The sequence below is a fragment of the Enhydra lutris genome, unplaced genomic scaffold, assembly GCF_002288905.1.
Source record: "Enhydra lutris kenyoni isolate GAN:26980312 unplaced genomic scaffold, ASM228890v2 scaffoldscaffold6, whole genome shotgun sequence".
Taxonomy (NCBI): Eukaryota; Metazoa; Chordata; class Mammalia; order Carnivora; family Mustelidae; genus Enhydra; species Enhydra lutris.
The window spans coordinates 26,664,550-26,680,911 of NW_019154090.1; the positions used below are offsets into that span (position 1 = coordinate 26,664,550).

Below are 16,362 nucleotides of genomic sequence, written 5' to 3' on the forward strand. Positions count from 1 at the left end.
ATGAAGTTTCTTTTCCTCTTTCTTGTCATCCTTCTGGCCACGGAACCCATGGTCTCAGGTAACTTGGGTCTCTCTCAAGTGTCTGGGATCTTGGTTATGAACCTCTTGCCTTCCTCTCCTCTCCACTCCTCATTTGATGGGGTTTGGGAGTTTTTCCCATGATCAACTCGCATCCACATCTCTCTCTGATTCTTCTTTCCCAAGGTGGTGGGATGGTAGCTCTTTGGGGCACCTGACACTTAAGGGCAGGATGGTATTCTGGTGGGATCTTGGGAGAAGGTTTAGGGGTGACGGGGTTGGGTGCAGATTGGGGACTTGTTGGGGGCCTGAGGGCATTAAGATTAGAGCCTGAGGGTGAGCTGTGATGGGGAGAAAGACCTTGGGGTTGGAGTGGTAGGGGGAAGATTAGGATGAGCTGGAGGTAAGGTGTTGGGCTCCCCTGATGGCTTGGGGTGGGATGGGGAGGGGATGGGATTTGGGGTTGAGTGGAGGTGGTGCTGGGGGGGTAGACTGGAGCTTGGGCTGAAACTGGGAGTTGGTACTGAATGGGGCAGGGTGTCTGATGACTGCTGCTCAGGATTGAGGTTGGTGACTTGATTAAATTTAGGTTTGACTTGGAGTTCAGGCTCAAGGGACATTGAGTTGGGTAGGGCTGGGAGTTCTACTTAAGACTGGACTGGGTTCTGAGTTTGAATTTGGTGAATATGGTTAAGGAGGTTTGGGGATGGGGTTGTGGCTGGACCCAGATGAGCTTAAGGTGGGACCAGGAGGGATTAGGAGCTGGGTCTGTTGAAATGTGGGTGAGTCCCCTGTATCCCCTAATATTACAGGTAAAGTTTATTGTCCTTTCCTATCAGTCCCAAGCTCCATCAGGGGGGATCTTCATTGGCATCAACTGATCACAAAGTCAGGAGTAGCAAGTTGAGAGATAGGAAGACAGAGGATGGAATGTCTGAAAAAGGCTTTCCTAAAACCCTTGGAGTTCCCAAGGTTGGAACAATTGTCTCAATTTTCTCCCCTCTCAAGATCACTTCTCCCCTTTCCTGGGACTGGATTCACTGTGAGTTACTCAACTGTCTCCCTCCCCCATTGCCCTGTTCCTCCTCTGCCTCCTCTTCTCTCGCCACTTGAGGGATACTAACATCTGCTTAATGGTTGTTTCTGTGCCCAACAGCAGAGTGTTGGATGGATGGAAAATGCCGGTTGGTGTGCAAAAATGATGAAGACAGTGTTATACGCTGCGCAAATCGTAAACGGTGCTGTGTCCCTAGTCGTTACCTAACGGTCAAGCCAATGACTGTTGAAAGAGTGGAACCCTGGACCGTTCCTCACACACGCAACCAATAAAACAAAAGGCCAGACCTGGCAGTAGAGGGCCTATAAATAGACCTCATGGATAGAAAGGGCTTTGTTTCAGGTTCCTTAGCTCCCACATTCCATTAAAACTCACAAATCTGTTTCTTGTGTCCATCAATCATAAGGAACGATGCTCCAAATGGATTGAGGGTGGGGTTGGGGGGATGGCAGGATGAGGGTTAAGAGGTAGCAGAGAGACATTGCTGGGGCTTGGAGATAGTTCCTCCTCTACCAGCTGCAGGAGAGGCTATAGGAGTGGGTTGAGGAGCATATCTGGGGAAGCCAAGAGACTTGAAGGCACAGCCAGTACTGAGAGAGGGGGAGAACTGCTGGGAGGGAGAGTTGCTCCATCTTGGGGGTGAAAAGTTTGGGGGTGGACAAGGACCGAGTAGAGTTCAAATCCTTGGGTTTCTAGGGAAGTTGGCTGAGATGCCTTTTGATGCTGGAGACCCCACAGCTCCAAGGATCAGAAGGTTTCCAAGTGCTAAAAACAATAAATCACGTGAACTTACCCATTTATAAATGAGTTTTTTCATTCTTCAGTTCTTCCATTCTTTCATGGATTCGATCATTCAGTCACCCCAGCTCCTCCACTCACTACTGTCAGACTCTGCTTCTATCCTCATCCACGCTTCAGCTTCCCCAGCTGTGAGGCTGGAACCCTAGAATCTATCTTAGGATTGTGGGAAGTGGGAGATGGGATAATGGAGCGCACAGCACCTAGTACATTGTGAGCCCTAATAAATGTAGCTGTTGCTGTTGTTGCTCATTCATTTCTTTTTTTTTTTTTTTAAGATTTTATTTATTCACTTGACAGACAGAGATCACAGTAGGCAGAGAGGCAGGCAGAGAGAGAGGAGGAAGCAGGCTCCCTGCTGAGCAGAGAGCCCAATTCGGGGCTTGATCCCAGGATCCCGGATCATGACCTGAGCCGAAGGCAGAGACTTAACCCACTGAGCCACCCAGGTGCCCCGCTCATTCATTTCTTCAAGCATTTAAGGAATATGTGCTATGTGCCTTCCAACTGTGTGAGACTCTGAGGGACACGGAAGCCTGTTTCATTTGAACTAAGAATCTAGCCTGGGAGGATACTAACCCATGGAGAGTATTCGAGAATTCTGATTGGGAATCTAGAGGACCTGGGTGTCTTCCTTACTTTGTTATCATAAACCCTATTCTCTGGGCCCCATTTATCCAACACAGTCGTTCATCCCTGAACTGTGCTCTCTACAGAGAGGTCAGATACCAGGAATATTCTGTAAAGCATGGTGTGTGACATGGAGATAGATACAAGGGGTTCACTCTGATCCATGAGATAATTTGTTCTCAATTCAGTATTGCTCTTAAACTCTGGGAGTTAGGGAGTTAGACTCTTAGAGTTGCTCTTAGACTCTGGGAAGAGAGACACCTCTTTCTCTGATCCTGGTCCTACTCTGGGCCTCCTCTGATTAAGTCCCTCACCATGGGGTTAGGAGTCAATGGGGACAAGTGGGATATATCCATTTAGAGACAGTGCCCCTCTCTCGTTCCAAGACCATGCTTTGAGCAGCTGGGACCTGGAATTCCCTGCCCAGAGAACACTTGTGCCTGCTTCCAGGGACCACTTGGGCTTTCTCCGGATGATGGGGCCCACCATGTGTGCACCTTTGGCAGGAGGAGTACCAAGGGACACTCCTGTTTGAGGGGCAGGGGACCAGCTTGGATGTTCAGGCTGGAGTGTCCATGTCTTTCACGAGAGAGTCCTCACAGTGTGCAGCAGAGTTGGGGATGAGGGAGAAGAGAGCTGGGCTGTGGGCTGAGCCAGCTCCCCTCCTGCTGCCTTGTTCCTGCTCAGAACTCTGAAGAATCCAAGCATTATAGATCCAATTCTGCTCTTTCAGGTCATTATGAAGGGCTATTTCACAAAGGTCCGTGGGATAGATTTCAGTTGTCCCACTTGTTAGCTTGATTCGGAACTGTTAAATATGCAGACATATGACAGATGAGCCTCCATGTGCATTCGTGCCCAGGACCCACAAATGTTGGGTTGCACCTGGAATTGGGATGGTGCTCTGTTTCAAAACCATCTCCAAGCTCCCTTCAGAGACAGGTGACAGAGACAGAGACAGGGTGCTTCACTTGTGCTTTCTGCATTCTCAACATCTGTGCGATCTGGGGAGACTCTTAGGCTGCCCCCTCAGAGCCACCTGGGCCCTGAGGTCCTGGGTGAGACCATCCAAAATAATTTCTCACTGGCTTCTCTACCTCCAGATTTTCTTTGCATTGGGGTCTGTTATCAGAGGGACTCTTTCTAGGAGATTCATCTGACCATGTAACTCTCCTGCTTAGATGGCTTCTTTTGCTCCTTCCTGCCCAGGGTCGGGTCTGAAGGTGTTGGTGGCCCAGCTTCATCTCCCATGACTGCCACTCATGGACCAACCCTCTCCAACTTTGCCTTTGGTCGTGGCTCCCCTCCACCTCGTCCCCACCACCAGGTTCATCTTTGCGATGAACTCCTTCTCACCCTCAAAGTGCAGTTGATGTCCCTGGCCAGGAAAGCCTTCCATAAGCTCTGTCTCACTATTCCTTAATAATTATAATACTAGTAGCTGTCATAATAGTTCCCATTGTCACTCCTTATGTGTCAGGCGCTGTGCTCAGTATTCATGGACCTGAAGTCATTCCATTCTTACACATTCTTACAACAAGCCTCTGGGTTGGTTTATTTGTTTTTTTTTTTTTTTTTTTAAGATTTTATTTATTTATTTATTTGCCAGAGGGAGAGAGAGAGAGAGGCAGGCAGAGGGAAAAAAAAAGGCTCCTTGCTGACCAAAGAGCCCGATGTGGAACTTGATCCTAGGACCCTGGGATCATGACCTGAGCCAAAGGCAGACACTTTACCACTTGAGTCACCCAGGCGCCCCACAACAACCCTCTGATTATCCCTACCTTATGGATGAAGAAACTGGACCTAGACAGGTGGTATCATTAGCCAAGGTCACATGACAGTAAGATAGAGCAACTAAGTTCTGATTGGCTTTACAAAGTGTTGGCCTTAAGCAGGGATGAAACATACTACAATATTGGGTAATTATTTATTCACTGCTCACTTTTCACCAATTCCGCCCCGCCCCGTTCCCCTCCCCCCCATACTGGATGGCAATGCTCGGCGGCTGAGACAGCACCTTATTTACACCTGTATTCCAGGTGATGCCAGGATCCTGGGCTAGAGGGATGGGAGGACTTGGGGATCAGATATACAGGGCTCTGGTGGGCAGTGTCCAAAAGGATGCAGAGCAGCTCTGGAGGTTCGCTCAAGTTGGTCCTCTTTATTCACCAGTTAGTTTACTCCCAGGAGACACGGGTTTCTTTTCTTTTTTTTTTTTAAAGATTTTATTTATTTATTTGACAGACAGAGATCACAAGTAGGCAGAGAGGCAGGCAGAGAGAGAGGAGGAAGCAGGCTCCCTGCTGAGCAGGAAGCCCGATGCGATGCGGGGCTTGATCCCAGGACCCCGGGATCATGACCTGAGCCGAAGGCAGAGACTTAACCCACTGAGCTACCCAGGCACCCCGAGACACAGATTTCATAGTGTGGGAGGTGGTCTGGGGCGAGTCAAAGGGTCCCCCAGTACTGGGGCCTGGCATTAATGTCTCCATACACAGTCATCACGCCCTCACCAAGTTCACTCATCACGAGGCCCTCGGTCCACAGCATTAAGAAACTCCTCCATGCTTAACACATGCACACGGAGACAGCCCTGGGGAGTGATAGGATGGTGAGGCGAGAAAAAGGCTTGAACTCACTATCGAGCCATGTGAAACTTTTAGAAGGCACTTAACCCCGAGTCTGAGTCTCTGGACTTGGGGTCTGGGCATGTGAAATTTTGAAAATTCCCTCAGATTATTCATTTGGGAGATAAAGCTCCACCCCCTCACCCCCCCAATTCCCCTGCCAGACTTCCTTCATTCCTAATAGCCCTCAAACAGAGAGAATTTCTGAACTAGGAAACTTTCTCTTGTCTTCCCATTTCATAGGTGGGGAAACTGAGGTCTGAGGAGGAACCATGACCTACATTCATAAGTAGGTTCGAGACAATGCTGGGATTAGTAAACAGTCTTTGATTTCTGGTGAGGGGGCTGAGGGGACATGGAAGGGATATGACGAAGATGTGGGTGATACAGTGAGTGGTGGCATACGGTGACAGGGGGCTGAGGGGAGGCCGGGAGGTAGGAGCTGTAAAGACCCTGAAAAAACTCTGAAGCCCTTTCTTGGGTGCCATGGCCTCTCTCCAGGGGTCAGGGTTAACGCAGGCTGGTTTACACTACTGTATACCCTTCTTTCAGATGCTAATCTCACAAAGGCCCTTCTCCCGGAAGAGGGAAAAGGATTATCTTGAGGGGATGTGACAGAAAGGGTGTGGTTTTGCTCTTGTAAAGCTTCTCCAGTCAAACTTAAATGGAGTAGATCCTTTTTATTCAATGCAAGGGCTTAGGATATCTGTGTGTGTGTGTGCACGTGTGTGTGTGTGTGTGTGTGTGTGTGTGTGTGTGTACATTAGACTTTGTATTAAGCCCATTTGGACACAAGGGACCCTATGTGCCTACCACCAAGTGCAAGGCCTGACAAAGACTAGGTGTTGATAATTGTTGGTGGAATGAAGGAGAGGCCCATGAATGCCAGGTTCAGAAGTTTGGGCTTGACGTTGGAGACAATAGAGGGCCATGGGTCCAGCTGTCATTATCCAGGGAGGAACCAACCTTTCCCAGCCCCATCTCAGTGTGTGAAGAAGGCAGCGCTGTACCTCAAAGAGCCTATGGGCTTGGAGCCATAGTGAGTGGAATCTGAGGCCTTGCTCTGCCTCTAGCAGTTACCAGGCCTTTTCCAGAACGCTGTCTCTCTGAGCCTCCATTCCATAATGCAAGAAGGAAAAATAGATATGTCTACTTCAGAAGATTATAGTGAACATTTAACAACTTAACATAAACCAAATGGCTCACAGTGGGTGATTTGCAAATGGTGATGGTCATTATTTTTCTTTTTCTTTCCAGTCAAAGGATCATTTCCTGTTTCGGAGACCTTAGTCCCAAGGGGGAATAATAATAATAATATTAATGGCTAAGGTTTACTGAGTGCTTACTATAGACTAGGAACTGTGTCTCTGGTTTCCATGTGTGCACAGCCTCCAAAAAAACAAACCAAAACAAAACAAAACACCTCTCGCTACCACTGAGGGACTAATGTCTGTCTAATTTCATGGGACTATTCCCAGACTAATAGTTCATAGCTGTAGCACAGGCAGAAATGGATCCTTCAGAAAGGATCTTTATGTGATAATAACAACATTTATTTATTTAGTGCTATGTGCCAGTTCCTATTTGTTTTCCATTTATTATGCTATTTTTATAAGATTTTTTTTCTTAATTTATTTGACAGACAGAGATCACAAGTAAGCAGAGAGGCAGGCAGAGAGAGACGGAGAAGCAGGCTCCCTGCCGAGCAGAGAGCCCAACGCGGGGATCGATCCTAGGACCCTAGGACCATGACCTGAGCCGAAGGCAGAGGCTTCAACCCACTGAGCCACCCAGGCACCCCTACTATGCTATTTTTATTTTTTATTTTTATTTTTTTTAAAGATTTTATTTAGTATTTATTTGACAGGCAGAGATCACAAGTAGGCAGAGGGAGAGAGAAGTGGAAGCAGGCTCCCTGCTGAGCAGAGAGCCCGATGTGGGGCTCGATCCCAGGACCCTGGGATCATGACCTGAGCGGAAGGCAGAGGCTTTAACCCACTGAGCCACCCAGGCGCCCCTATTATACTATTTTTAAGAGATTTATTTATTTATTTGAGCTGGGAGCGAGAGGGACAGAGCATGTGAGTGAGCAGGGAAGAGGAGCAGAGCAAGAGGAGAATCTCAAGCCGACTCTACCTGTGAGCATGGAGTCGGAGGTGGGACTCAATCCCACCACACTGAGATCAGGACCTAAGCCAAAACCAAGAGTCAGACACTTAACCAACTGTGCCATCCAGGCACCCCACCACTTATTAAGTTTTTAACACAACTCTAAATGTTAGGGACTATTACAGTGTACACTCTACAGATGAGGAAACGGTAGAAAAGAGAAGTAAAGAAATTTGTTAAAGGTTACCCAGCAAGTAAAGCGGGAGCTGGGATTTGAACCTGAGGTTTCTTGACTTCATTTCCTACTCTTTTAACCCCTGCATAGCTCCTTAGGTTATTTTATTTGTGTTCTAATTTATTTATTTCAGCTTTACTGAGATGTAATTGGCATATAAACATATAAGGTATTTAAATTGTATATCTTGGTGATTTGATTGTGAAAGGATCCACCCCTACCCCCCACCTCTGTCTAGTTAATTCCTCATATCCATCACCTCACAAATTTATCTCTTTTTTGGTGAGAATATTTAAGTTGTACTCTCTTAGAAAATGTCAATTATACAATAAAGTGTTATCAACTCTCTTCACTGTGTCATACATTAGATTCTCAGACCTTATTCATCTCATAACTGAACGTTTGTACCCTTTAACCAACCTCTCCTTATTTTCTCCACCTCACTTCCGGGCAACCATTTTTCCACTTCCTGTTTCTATGGGTTAGACTTTTTTCCCTTTTTTTCTTTTTTTGGATTACATAAATGAGTGATACCATGCAGTATTTGTCTCTGTCTGGTTTATTTCATTTAACATAATGCCCTCAAGTTCCATCCCTGTTGCTGCAAATGGCAGAATTTCCTTCCTTCTCATGGCTGAGTAATATTCCATTATATATTTATGCCACATCTTCTTTAGCCATTCATCTGTTGTTTTCTTATGTGAGTAGTTGTGAGTAATGCTGCAGTAGACATGGGACTGCAGATATCTTTTGAGATCCTGTGTTCATTTCCTTTGGAAATATGTCCAGAAGAGGGATTGCTGGCTCATATGATAGTTCTATTTGCACTGTTTTGAGGAAAATATTGTTTTCCATTGGGGCTGCACCCATTATATTCCCACCAACAGTGCACAAGGGTTCCCTTTTCTCCACACCCTCATCAATTTTTTTTTTTTTAAAGATTTTATTTATTTATTTGACAGACAGAGTTCACAAGTAGGCAGAGAGGCAGGCAGAGAGAGAGAGAGGGAAGCAGGCTCCCTGCTGAGCAGAGAGCCCGATGCGGGACTCGATCCCAGGACCCTGAGATCATGACCTGAGCCGAAGGCAGCGGCTTAACCCACTGAGCCACCCAGGCGCCCCCCTCATCAATTTTTTATTTTAACTTTTTATTTTGAAATAATTATTCATAGGAAATTGCAAAGATAGTACAGAGAAAGGTCCATGTACCTTTCATGTAATTTACCCCCCAAAGATTATATTCTACAGAACTAATAGTACCATACACAAAACAGGAAACGGAAATTGCTGCAATGGGTTTGTATACTTCTATGACATTTTATCATAAGTGTGGAGTCATGTCACCACCACTGTGATCAAGATACAGAGCTGGGGGGCGCCTGGGTGGCTCAGTGGTTAAAACCTCTGCCTTCGGCTCAGGTCATGATCTCAGGGTCCTGGGATCGAGTCCCGCATCAGGCTCTCTGCTCAGCAGGGAGCCTGCTTCCTCATCCTCTCTCTCTCTGCCTGCCTCTCTGCCTACTTGTGATCTGTCTGTCAAATAAATAAAAAAAAAAAATCTAAAAAAAAAAAGATACAGAGCTGGTCTTCCAATATAAAGACCTTCCCTCTGTTACTCATTTTTTTTTTAATGATTTATTTATTTCTTTTAGAGAGTGAGTGAGAGCCAGTGTGGCAAGGGGCAGAGGGAGAGAATCTTCAAGCAGCTACCCCTCACCCTGCTGAGCATGGAGCCCAGTGCAGGGCTCAATACCACAAACCATGAGATCATGATGTGGGCTGAAACCAAGAGCTGCCTGCATAACCAGCTGAGCCCCCCAGGTGTCCCCTTTTCTGCACAGCAGGAGAGTCTCAGCCCCACACACTCTCTTCCTGCCTCCACCCTCTGCCACTATCCTTACCCTTTGGCAAGGATTGATCTGTTTCTTATCTCTCTAATTTCTATCATTTTGAAAGTGTTGTATAAATGGAATCATATGTAATCTTTTCAGATTGGGTTTTGTTTTTTAGTCAGCACTGTGCTTGAGAGTCATCCAAGTTGTGTGGATCAATTTTTTTTAATCTTCAGAAAAGATCATTCCTTTTAAATCTGAGTAGTTCTAGCCAATGCATTAGAGCATGAAAGAAATTAAGACATACAGGTTAGAAAGGGAGAAATAAAACTAGCAATTTACAGATGTCATAATGCTTTCTGTAGAAAATTCCAAGGAATTTACAAAAAAAAAATCTAGAACTAATAATTAAATAATTAAATTCATTAAGGCATAGAAGGATACAAGATAAACATAAAAATTAATTACATTTCTAAATGCGATCATTGAACATGTGACTGTTGAAATTAAAAATACAGTACCATTCACAATCACTCCAAAAAATATAAAATGCTTAGGTATATATCTAATGAAACATAGGTAGCAATTGTACGTTGAGAACTACAGAATGTTGATAAAAGAAATCAAAGATTTAAATAAGTGAAGAGACATACCATGTTTATAGATTGTAAGATTCAATAAACAGGAGATGCTTGGATGGCTCAGGGGGTAAAGCGTCTGCCTTTGGCTCTGGTCATGATCCCGGGGTCCTGGGCTTGAGGCCCGAATCAGTCTCCCTGCTCAGTCGGGAGTCTGCTTCTCCCTCTCCTTCTGCCCCTCCCCCTGCTTGTGCGAGCATGCATGCTCTCTCTCTCAGGTGCTCTCCTAAATAAATAAAAAAAAATCTTTAAAAAAGAAAAGATTCAACAAGCAAAGATGCCAATTTTTCAATAATTGATAAACACTCTTAATACAATTTCTATTAAAATCCCAGCAACATTTTTTTGTACCTATAGACAGGATTATTTTGCTATATCCTGCCTATAGAGAAATCCCAAAGGAATGAGAATAGCTAAAACAAGTTTGAAGAAAAAGAATAGTCAGAGGAAGCATTCTACGAGATATCAAGGCTTGTATAGCTAAAGTAATCAAGACCGTGTGGTATTGGTGGAGAGATAGCCATATGGATCAATGGAACAGAATAGGAAATCAGAAATAGCCCCACATGTGTACAACCAACTGATTTTTCAAAATGTGCAAAAGCAATTTAGTGGGAGAAGGACTTTTTTTTCAACAAATAGTGCTGGAGCAATTGGGCATCCGGAAGAGAGAGAGAAAGAGAGAAAGGAAAGGAGGGAGGGAGGATAGAAGGAAGGAAGGAAGGGAGGGAGGGAAGGACCTTAATCTAAACCTCACATCTTATATGAATATTAACTCAAAATGGATCATAGATTTAAACATTAGATGTAAAAGTATAAAACTTCTAGAGAGAAATGTAGGAAAATCTTTCAGACGTTGGGTGAAAAGTTCTTAGATAAGAAAACACAATCCGAAAAAAAAAAATCAATAAGCTGGACTTAATCAAAATATAAAATCTTCACTCTGTGAGAAGCCCTGTGAAAAGGATAGATGGAAAGACATACGGCAGACTGGGAAGAAATATTTGCAAGCCATATATATCTCTGACAAAGGAAAAGGCCTGTATCTAAAATATAGAAACAACTCTCAAAGCTCAACAGTAAAAACCAATCAAATTAGGGACGTCCGGGTGGCTCAGTTGGTAAGTGTCTGCCTTCAGCTCAGGGTGTGATCCCAGGGTCCTGGGATCAGTGCCACTTTGGGCTTCCTGCTCAGTGGGGAGTTGGCTTCCCCCTCTGCCTGCTGTTTCCCCTACTTGTGTTCCCTCTCACTCTCTCCCTCTCCACCCCAACAAATAAATAAATAATTGAAATACTAAAAAAAAAATTATCAAATTAGAAGAAAGATGTTTCACTAAAGAGGATATACTGACGACAAATAGGCCCACTAAAAGACATTCAACCTCATTAGCCACGAGGGATATGTGTATGAAGACCACGTGATAGTCCTCTGCATAACTAACTAGTAGGACAGCTAGAATGAAAGATAATGGCAGGACTAAATGCTGGCAAAGTTGCCGACAAACTGGATCTTTCACACATTGCTGGTGAGAACATTAAGGGGCACAACTCTGGAAAACAGTTTTGCAGTTTGCTTTTAAAAAACTAAATATACCCTGGCCGTGTTAGCCAGCAAAGACACTCCTGGGCAATTATTCCAGAGAAATGGATATTTAGTTCCAAAAACTTGTACATGAATGTTCATAACAGCTTTATTTGTTTTTTAAGGGATTCTTTTTTTTTTTTTTTAAAGATTTTGTTTATCTGACAGAGGGAGAGATCACAAGTAGGCAGAGAGGCAGGCAGAGAGGGGGAAGCAGGCTCCCTGCTCGATGCCAAGACCCTGAGACCATGACCTGAGCTGAAGGCAGAAGCTTAACCCGCTGAGCCACCTAGGCATCCCAAGGATTCTTTTTTAAGACTTATGTTTTTAGACGGGTTTTAGTTTCATGGCAAAATCGAGAAGAAAGTACAGAGAATTCCCCCATACCCTCTGTCCCTACCCATGCGTAGTCTTCCCTATTATCAACAGCCCCCCACGGAGCGGAGTGTTTGTTACAACTGATGAACCTAAAGGGACACATCATTAACACCCCAAGTCTGCATTTTACCTTAGGGTTCGCTCTTGGTGTTATACATTCTCTGGGCTCAGACAAATGTGATAATGATATGAATTGATCATTAGAGGATCAAATAGAGTAATTTCACTGTCCATCAAACACTCTGTGCTCTGCCTATTCACCTGTCTCCTCCACCAACCCCTGGTAACACTGATCTTTTTATTGTCCCCATAGTTTTGCCTTTTCCAAAATGTCATAGAGTTGAAATCAGATAGTATGTGTGTAAGACCTCGCAGACTGGCTCCCCTCACTCACTAATGTGCCTTCAAGATTCCTCCATGTCTGTACGTGATTTGACAGCTCATTTCTTTTTAACATTGAACAATATTCCCTTGCCTGCTTGTGCTACAGTTTATGTACCCACTAACCTACTGAAGGCATCTCGGTTGTTTACACCTTTTGGCAGTTATGAATAAAGCTACTATAAATACCGTGTGCAGATTTTTTTCATGGTAAAGACCACTTTATCAGCGGCAGTTGGTTTAAGTCAATAAATATTGATTCCCCAGGGAAGCACTCAGTTATTTATGGATTACTGGTCCACAGAGAGCTAAAGGAGACTGATCCAACTGCCTGCTGCGATGATAAGCTGAGGTCACCCCTGCCACTCGGAAAATGGAGCCACGGCTGGTTGCGACATGCATACACTCTTCCACCAACCGATTGTCATGGTGACTCTATAGAGGAGGACGTCCGCCATCCCCGCCCTTCAGATGCGCCGGAATGCCACAATCCACCTGAAATAGCTTTTGTTTCTCTGGAACTTAATTTTCAAACTGCCTACATGAAGTAGTTCATGTGCAGATTTTTGCGTAGACATCAGTTTTCAAGTTCTTTGGGTAAATGCTGAGAAGCGCAATGACTGGGTTGCGTGGTAAGTGTGTGCTTAGTTCTGTAAGAAACTGACAAACTGTCTTCCAGAGTGGCTGTCTGGGTTCTCATTGCCATGGGCAGTGTAGGAGAGTTTCTGTGGCTCCACATCCTTGCCAGCATTTGGTGCTGACAAGTGGTCCAGATTTTGATAATCCTTATGGGTGTGCAGTGGCATCTCGTTCTTATTTGACCCCATTTAGGTCCTGATGCTGCTCCCTGACTCCTCGGATCTAAGCTACTATTAAGTGGAAACTAACTATCTGTCTTTTGGTTGTTTTGGCCAGGCAGACATCACACCCTTCGATGCATGGGAAACACGGGAGTCTGTAGACCCTCTTGCAGGAGGACTGAACATCCCTACCTCTACTGCCTAAATTATCAGCCATGCTGCCTCCAGTCCTACATGAGGATAAGTATTGCTGGCAGAGAAGAGAAAGATGACTGGAGCCAAGAGAACCGCTGGCCAAAAATACCCTGAGTGCTCGAGATCGCCATCTTCAAACTGAAGTCAGGACCCCTCATTAAAATTCATGCATCTGCCACCCTTGTCTGTCTTTTGTCCATTGGAAATCATGGTGAGAGACTTAGTTTTGCGTGGTGAGATACCTGTTCCATTCTGGATCCAGCCCTGTGGGAGAGAAGGCTAGAAGACCTTCTTGTCCTTGTAAGGACAAGAAGAAGCTAGACAAACCATGGAAGGTGGAGAGGGAATGTCTTGAGACCACTGAGGGAGAGCTGAAGGGTTTGGGCAGAGTCATGACTTCATCTGTGCTGTGTTGGTCTCAGAGGGGGCCCGGCCCTAGTGGGATGGAGGTACAGGGCAGGGGGTGGATGTCAAGCCGGTCATGCGTAGGCTCATTAAGCAGAACAAAGTGCTGAACTTAAACAGCATTTGGGGGAAGGATCCTGGGGCAGTGGTGTTGGTTATAGATCTGGAGAAGGGTTGATGACAATTTAGAAGTGTAGACCCTGAAGTGAATCCAGCGCTGACCGCCTGATCTTCAAAGCTTAATGCTGTCACATTGTTTCAGCATTTGAGTTCAGACATTGAGTATCAGTCTCCTCCTCTGACAATTCTCTTCTCTTCCTTCGTTCTGTGCTGTTGCCCAGCCTCTCATAGCAACAAGCCGTATGAACTTGACAAAATTGGAGGTTCTGGACCTGTTTCTTGATGAGTCATGGTCTAAGAACCCAGATGAACCGTCCCATTGAGAATATCTAAAATCATTTATTTCAAATAGGCAAAAAAAACCCTAAAACACCTTCTTAAGCATCCTTGACTTTCAAAAAAAAGTAAAGAATATTAAGACTGAGTGAAACCAGGTGCTTTTCTGAAGGCAGTAACTGAGACTGGCTTTTGTCTTGAAAGCATTTGCTGAATCAGGTGAACTTGAGCTTTAGTTTCTGCGGCTCTGGCCAGGGTCAGACGTGGGCAGGGGAGAGGAGACAATGCCTAGGATCTGAAAAAATGGGAGTCTTGTAGGAGACTCCTTCATAAACTCAGTCCTGGAAGTGTTACTCATGTTGTGTAAGGATAAAACAGATACAATACTTGTCCTCCTTCACTAGGTGTTTTCCAAGGAAAATTGTCTGGTCTTGAACCTTGGTACTCAGTGCACAGAAAAAAATTCTTGCTGGGAATTTACAACCTCAAGTTGGCTCTCACACAGTCTCTCTTTTTTAATATTCTTTTTTTTAAAAATAGGATTTTATTTATTTATCTGAGAGAGAGAGATAGCAGGAACATATGTGAGAGAGCACAAGAGAGTGATCACATGAATGGGGAGAGCAGGAAGCAGAGGGAGAAGCAGGCTCCCCACTGAGCATGGAGCCCGATGTGGGGCTCGATCCCAGGACCCTGAGATCATGACCCGAGCCAAAGGCAGATGCTTAGCTGACTGAGCCATCCTGGAACCCCATCTCTCTCTTTTTAAAAAAAAATTTATTGGGACACTTAGGTGGCTCAGTCAGTTGAGTGCCTGCCTTTGGCTCAGGTCATGATCCTCAGGTCCTGGGATTGAGTCCTGCTTTGGGCTCCCCGCTCAGTGGGGAGCCCACTTCTCTCTACCTGATGCTCCCCCTGCTTGTGCTTTCTCTCTCTCTGGCAAATAAATAAATAAAATCTATACAAAATTATTTAATTTCTACACTTAATGTGGGGCTTGAACTCATGATCCTAAGATCAAGAGTCGCACGCTGTTCTGACTGAGCCAGCAGGTGCCCCTCTCACATAGTCTCTTGGTATATGGATGGCCTGAAAAAAAAAATCAAGCTTATGATTTAGTTTAAAGTTGTCCCAAAGTAGTAGCAGCAAAGATGTGTGACAGAAATGAAGGAGCAACCTTTAAGTCATGACTCAACTAATTTACTCTGATTAAGTTCCAAGGAAAACACATAGCTCAGAGCCCCAAATCACAAAAACCACAAGGAAGTAAAGCACCATGAATTAAGGCCAGCAGAAACCAGAGACCAGAGATCCAGACTTCAAGGACTTCAAGTATCAGAATTATTAGTAACAATATTTTTAAGAGTAATTTGCAAAACAAATTCAAGAGATTTGAATTTTCCATCACCACGTGGGTTTTACCTGACCCTTGTGAAGAAGCATTCCAGTGTTGGGTGGAAATGGTATATCCCAAGCTGAGACTCAGCAGATCTGGAAGACATAAACAAACTGCAGGAGCAGGCATCTCAGAAGTCTGTGCCGTATTGGTTCTCCTTCATCACACGCTAGTGGCATCACAGAGAATTGCTGTGTTTAGATACAGAAGGAGGAAAAGGAAAGCCAGGTTTGTGGAGTGGCTTACACCATGTGCTAGCACTGGCCAGAAGTGACGCAGTATAGACCAATTTAGAAGAGGCCCTGAAATTCAGCAATGAGTAAGGGAAATCCTTTCTGTAGAAGAAGGGATGGTCGAAGTATGGATCTTAGACTCATGGACAGTGATAACGGGTTTACTGGTGGGCTAGTCAGTGTCTTAGAACAAGGTTAGAAGTTAGGTAAAAATGAGATGTGTGGTGGTTATGTGGTTGGGCCTCTCTAAAAAGGGGACACGGTGTGTAGATATTTTTATGCCATCAAAGGGAGATAAATAAAGCTCTCAATAGCCAAGTGGACAAAATGATGCATCAGGAAATGGGCTTAGGAAGCCAGCCTTTCAACAGCCTCTTTCAACAACCTTGAAGCAACTGGAGCAAAAAGGAGTCCTCAAAGCTTACACCTGGGCCATTTTCCTACAGTGAGTGGTAATATAGGGCTTTAGGAGCAAAGTTAGCGAGCAGTGAAATGGATGCTTTCACCTGAGGTATCTGCTGTTGTAAAGAAAGGCTTTAGTGTCCCAGAAGCTACTCTTACAAATGCAAGGATTTGGAATTTTGATTGTGACAATTTTTGCTGCCATCAAGAGGCAGGACGAACACAAGGGATGCTTCTAGTACACCAAAGC

At 44.8% G+C, this 16,362-nt stretch overlaps 2 protein-coding genes across 2 annotated transcripts; both read left to right on the plus strand.

The window, feature by feature from the left end:
• LOC111141873 (beta-defensin 119-like) lies at positions 1-1,347 on the plus strand. Its single transcript, XM_022494715.1, has 2 exons — positions 1-58; positions 1,175-1,347. The coding sequence occupies exons 1-2, from the start codon at positions 1-3 to the stop codon at positions 1,345-1,347; spliced, it is 231 nt and encodes a 76-aa protein (XP_022350423.1).
• An 11,554-nt stretch (positions 1,348-12,901) lies between these two features.
• On the plus strand, positions 12,902-13,394 carry LOC111141874 (beta-defensin 119-like). Its single transcript, XM_022494716.1, has 2 exons — positions 12,902-12,917; positions 13,201-13,394. The coding sequence occupies exons 1-2, from the start codon at positions 12,902-12,904 to the stop codon at positions 13,392-13,394; spliced, it is 210 nt and encodes a 69-aa protein (XP_022350424.1).
• The last annotated feature ends 2,968 nt before the right edge of the window (positions 13,395-16,362 follow it).